Here is a 6,287-nt window from a genome sequence, read left to right as displayed (position 1 = left end):
TATTAAGAATTTTTTCCCACATTAAAGAATAACTGTAAACTCAAAACTATAACAAATTTATAATCTACTGTTTAGTCTACAGTATAATGTACATTTTGTTGGTACTGAAAATCCAAAGTAAATCAACTTGTATTACACCACTTTCAGTGCGGTCTCCCTTTGAATTTGAAAAATGTTTAGTCACCCTTTGAATTTGCACAAGCATGGTCACTGTTTGCCTACACTTTGCAAAAATGTAGTCATCCTTTGCTTAACATTTGCAAAAAAAATTTGCAAATCCGAGAGGTCTTACCTAAGAATGTAGTATTTGAAGGAGTGTTTATTCTGGACTCTTATTGGCTGCTTTTTACATAGTTAATGTGCATGCAACATTTTTACTTTCAATTAAAAGAATTATGTTGATACTTATATTTGAGTCTAGAAAATAGACTGGAGCAATGCATTCGCAGCTAAAAAGACTGTGGGTTCAATTCCCAGGGTCACACATAAAACATGAATGCCCTTTGGATAAAAGTGTCTGCCAAATGTAAATTTAAACAACTTCAAAAGATTGTAATCAATGGTAGTGTACATTTTCTGCATTCTCTTTACGCTGTAGGTATTAAACTCTAAATGCGATTTTAAAAAACATCACGAAAACAATAAAAAAGCCTGTATAGTGCTCACGATGCTGCCGTTAACATTGACACTGGTGTTTGACACAAACGGTACATTTCTATATTTTATTCAAATTAACTTTGACTTAACTAGTAACCACTGTTATTGGGTTTTACTTGTAGTAAAACCATGGTAACCACCACAAATTAACTATGGGTTCGCTATAACCGTAGTTTAACCTTGATATTTGTATCAAAACTGTGGTAACACCAATGGCAATCAATACACCAAAAACACACGATTTTGGACCGAACACCCTTAGCCCTTGATCACTAGAAATGTGTTGTGCCGTTTTATATCAGTATAACTTCTCGAAACCATCTCTTTGATCTCAATTACAAAAACGTTTCTGTCCATCGTCACTATACCCTGCGTTTGCTATCACAAAATGGAGGGGTTGAGGGTCTGTCAAAATAAACTTCCTTCATCCACTTGACGTCGGTCAAAAAGTAGAGTTAAACATTGACAACAATGACAAAGTGATGATAGATTAAAGTGAGCGGAGTTTATTGAGTAATTGTGATAGAAAACCGATTTGCAGAATGTTATTAGACATTGTCTCATGATGTTAGTAGTAAAGACAATAAAACCCCGAAGATTCAACAACATGGAAAACAAACATGATAATAAAAGAGAAAATACATGAATATACAGTATAACTAATCAATGTATAAAAATTAGTAAAGGTTAATAAATAAATGTATGAAAAATTTAAATGATGTATAAGAAATGAAAAATCCCCATTTATGTATCCATTGTTTGTGTTATATTTATTTTGTTAAGACGGCATGCTTGAAACTATAGGCTACAGCACAAACGTTTTCAACAACCTAGATGAGACGTGAATTAAAAAGTCTAAAAAGAATGCTTGTTTATACACTAAAGCATTCTGAATCTATATACTTACTGACTTTTATTACTCTATCCTCTTATAATTTAAACACATTCATAAAACTAAAAAATATAAATTGTTTGAATACACTTGAAGTCAACTTTGAGTTCATTAAAATCTGCATTTACAAATAATTTATGAAACTTAACAAATATGACGTGGAATTAGGATGGAAATGTAATGTCTCTTTAATAGTTAATAAAGGGGCAAATAAGAGGAATGATGGAAAATGAGATGGGCAGAGAAAGCAAGAAGCAGTTGAATGTGTTTCTGTTGAAGCCAGAAACTGAGATGAAATCAATAAATCCAGGCTGGTCACCGGTTGTGTAAGATCGGATCCAGGAGTGATATTTAGACACTCTTGAGTACACGCCAGGACACCACATCTCCCCACAGCCTCGACCAAAACTCACAATTCCAGACTGGATCCACTGGGTGCCCATCTTACTAACCAGGGGCCCTCCAGAATCACCCTGCACACACAAACATATAACATTTACACTTTCATAGCAAATCTGTAGAAAAGTATTTTAGAGTTATGAAAGTCATCTGAATAACTGAAAAAAGCCCGACATTGTACCTGACAAGCGTCTGCCTCTGTCCACAGTAACTCTCCAGCACATATCATGTTGTCCGTGATCACTTTAGAACAGGAGTTATGGCAAACACTGTCATTCACAATGGGTGCTGGCACCTGCTGCAAGTTTACAGATTTGTCGGCTGTAACACGTAGAGCAGAGGAAACATTAGTTTCTGAGCTTTAGAAACTTGAAAACGGAGAAAGTATGTAAAGATTTCGCTCACATCCGTCGACGAGTGTTCCCCATCCTGTGACCCAACTCTTAGTACCTGCTGCGATTGAGCTGTTGGTCCCGGCCAGACAGACGGGTCTGATATAATCCGTGAAATTCACAGCAGAGGAGAGCTGCACTAGAGCGATGTCGTTGTCTTTTGTAAAACTGTTGTACCTAGGATGTATGTACACTTGACTCACTTTTCTGTTGATCTCATTTGGGTTTTGTCCTGTTTGGTTTTGACGTCCCAAGTATGCCACCATGAATTCGGTATTAACGCTGTAAATTAAGAAAAGGTTGAATTCCTCTGTATTCGTTTACTTTTACGTCTTTGTGTTTAAGATTTAAACATCGTACCCTTGGAGGCAGTAAGCTGAAGTCAAAACCCATCTTTTAGCAATGAGACTTCCACCGCAGTAATGGTTGGTGTTGGATAATTTTCTAAAGCTAACTTGCCAAGGCCAAGACCCTGCGGTCGCTTGTCCCCGTCCCGAAGGTCTTGTGTTGAGTGAGGCTTTGCCACACACTGAAGAGATAAGAGATAAGAGAAAGTGAAAATTGAAATGCCTCACAAACCCAGCAAAACATTCTGTGTAGAATATACTGTAAGTTTTATGGTGTTTACAAGAGCTATGACTTACCATCTGACTGACAGAGAGAGCCTGTGAAAACACCAAAAGGACATTATCAATATAGCAGAGTTCTATTCAAATATATATATATACATGCAAAGAGTTAATTTCCAAAATAAGGGATAACTCTGTTTAAGAAAGAATTCAAAAATCATGTTTATTTATTGAGCATTCCCATCAATATCAATCAAACTCTAGTTAGTTTGCAGTGATTTAAGCCATAATAACTCAAAAAGTAAGTCTAACTATAACAATAAAAACATGATTTAATTTTTTCTTGACTTTTTGGAAACAAACTATTCATTGGCCCTATATTTATATACACTACCTGTCCCGAGAAAAAGACACACACTCTAATATTTCGTTGGACCGCCTTTTACTTTGATTACGTCAAACATTCGCTGTGGCATCGTTTCGATAAGCTTCTGCAATGTCACAAATTAAAGTTATTTTTTTTGCCAAGATCTTTTATTGATGATGGTAGAGTCGGACCGCTGCGCCAAGTCTCCTCCAGCTCTTCCCAAAGATCCTCAATGGGGTTCAGGACTGGCCTCTGTGGTGTCTCGTGCTCCCTGAAACACTTTTCACAATATGAGCCCGATGAATCCTGGCATTGTCATCCTGGAATATGCCCGTGCCATCAGGGAAGAAAAAAACCCATTGATGTAATAACCTGGTCATTCAGTATATTCAGGTAGTCAGCTGACCTCATCCTTTGGGCACGTGACGTTCCTGAACCAAGACCTCCAAAATGCAACGGGAGGGTCTTTGCATATTTACTTACTTTGTTTGGACGAGCAGTCTATATGTAAGCTTATGTATTGTACACATTATGTGCATCAAATCGTTCCACTGGTGAAGTTAAAGATTCTGATTATGTTTAGACAATGCTAAAGTTATAAACTGTAAAAGAGCCAACGTTTTCAATTTTTTTGTTAAATATCCTTTACATTGGTATATTGACTTCCATTGTATGGGAATAAAACCATTGAGAACATTTCTCGAAAAATTTTCATTTGTTTTAACCCTAGAAAGAGTCATGTGCAGGTTTTAAATGTTATGATGATGAATAAATGATGGCAGAATGTATATTTTAGGGTGAACTTTAGTTTTCTATACTGATGAAAGGCCACAGTAGGAATAGTACAATAAATCTTAAATGTTCATAATTCATTGTACTGTAGATCAAAAAGCATTTACACATAAGCTGATGAGAAAACCATGTTTTCAGATCTTACCTGTTATATGAATGAGTATGGCTCCAGCAACACACACACACACGGTGGTGTTAAACCTCATCCTCTGGTCTGCTCCGTTTGTTGCGTTCTTTTCAATTTGCTTGTTATGTAAATACCTCAAGGGTGCGGTCCTGTAAAAATATATATTTGTAATTTTTGTAACAAGTGTGTAAAGCAATACAATGTGGCTCAAAACATGTAAATTCTCATGCATATTGTCATTTTAATAAATTATATATATATATTTAATCTGTAAAATAACTGTTTTACTAAATGATTACCTTCCAAAACAAAAAATATTTTCAACTGAAGCCAAACCTAATGTAATGTCTTGTTTTAAATCTACAAAATGTCTCTGAACTGTATATGTTAAGCTTATTTACAGTTAAACAAGTAACAGGTTTTTACGGTAGGATTTTTTAATTATTTTTCCTAAAATTAAAAGCACAAATCATTGTAAATTGGAGATTGTTCATTAGAAGATCTTAAAAAAACTACAGTACATCAAAACAAACAAAACGTCTATGAACACGGCTATTTATACATTTAAGATCACTTTTATGCATGTTATTCTAAAACAGTTATTAAAGGTGTTTTTAAATTGGACTTTATGTCCTAGTTTATGATATGATTAGGAAAAAAACTTTCCAGTCTATTTATCAAAAAGAAAAACTTTTTTTTAACAAAAATACATTTTAATTGTAAATAGTGCTGTCTCCACAGTATTATCAAGATGTCTATTGACAAGTTTTTTAATAGTCATTTGTTTGTTAAATTCATTTTTATTGAATTTTCTTTAGTGAATAGAGTTTTTTTGAAAATGCAGGGAGGCCGAGTTTGTAAATTGCGCAAATTCTTTAATAAGAACAGAATTATTTTTGATATCATGTAGAATAATTTAATATCGATAATCATGGACTCTTAATACACTGAAATAACTTATTTTAATAAACAATAAAGTTTAAATGACACATAAAAAGTGAACTGCCATGTTAGTTAAAGGCCTTGAAGTGTTAAAGCAGCAAATCATTTTTTACATTTTAATATCACAATTATTATCAATGCAGACTGTGATCAATGTGACACTATGTAATAATTTACATCTAGACATTAAGCAGACGCATTTATCCATTTTGTCTCATAAAAGAGCAATAGTACAATAGGTGCTAATTCAAAGCTAGTAATAATAATTCAGATTTACTAAGAGGCAATGATCTTTTGCTTTACATCTTGATTTTGCTTTATGAGCTGTCCCTACTAGTTGCAGATGCATTAACTCACCTGTGCTATATGTTGACTCCTGCTGATCTGTCTCGCTCGATGCTCACAACTGCTGAACTGATGCAGACTGATATCCACTCCTGGTCCATATTGACCTTATGTAACAATGTAAAAAAACTAAATGAAGCAGATGCATTTCTGCCCCTATGACCCTTGCATTTCCATTTTTCTTTCCATATGGAAAATATGGGGCGTTGTTCAGAGGCAATCTCTGCATTACTACAAACACATACTGTCTGCCCAAACCCTTTACACTAAATTTGAATACACCCGACTTACAGTACTTTGTCTTCAAAAGGTCTACGTGCTTCTGTATTTTTCCTCTAGCCAATGGTAGCCTATAGTAACCGTAGTTTGTATCGTAACCACACATTTACCATTGCCTTATTATTCTTACCATGTTTTAACCATGATTTTTGTTGTAAAACTATAGTTATACAAATGGCAACCTGTCTGGCACAACAAAATGGTTACTTCTAAATATTTACAATAATAAAACCAAAGTTAAGTTTCTATCTAAGGATAATCAGATGTGAACACACACAAATACATTTCAGCTTTTTATAACATTTGATTTATGAGTCTACATGAAAAAATACTTTGTTATACTTCAGTAAATACTAATGATACAGTTAATATGCCTACTGCAGTTTTCATAGCTAATACTAAAACTGTGCAGAATACTGTAGTGTATGTTAACAAAGTGTACTCATTGCTATAACAGTTTCCTCTAATAAATACTAAAGCATCGGGCAGTGTTTTCATGTGGGATTATATGTGTGTATTACTAGAA

At 34.3% G+C, this 6,287-nt stretch overlaps 1 protein-coding gene across 1 annotated transcript; it reads right to left on the bottom strand.

Moving 5' to 3' along the window:
- Positions 1-1,141: 1,141 nt before the first annotated feature.
- Positions 1,142-5,613, bottom strand: LOC306903992 (chymotrypsin-like protease CTRL-1). Its single transcript, XM_079473581.1, has 7 exons — positions 5,495-5,613; positions 4,214-4,344; positions 2,985-3,005; positions 2,701-2,869; positions 2,354-2,622; positions 2,130-2,269; positions 1,142-2,022 (listed from the first exon to the last, which is right to left on the bottom strand). The coding sequence occupies exons 2-7, from the start codon at positions 4,272-4,274 to the stop codon at positions 1,738-1,740; spliced, it is 945 nt and encodes a 314-aa protein (XP_079329707.1). The 5' UTR covers positions 4,275-4,344; positions 5,495-5,613; the 3' UTR covers positions 1,142-1,737.
- Between the last annotated feature and the right edge of the window lie 674 nt (positions 5,614-6,287).

The sequence above is a fragment of the Barbatula barbatula genome (genome assembly GCF_947034865.1).
Source record: "Barbatula barbatula genome assembly, chromosome: 14".
NCBI classification, from domain to species: Eukaryota; Metazoa; Chordata; class Actinopteri; order Cypriniformes; family Nemacheilidae; genus Barbatula; species Barbatula barbatula.
This window is presented reverse-complemented; position numbering and strand designations above follow the sequence as displayed.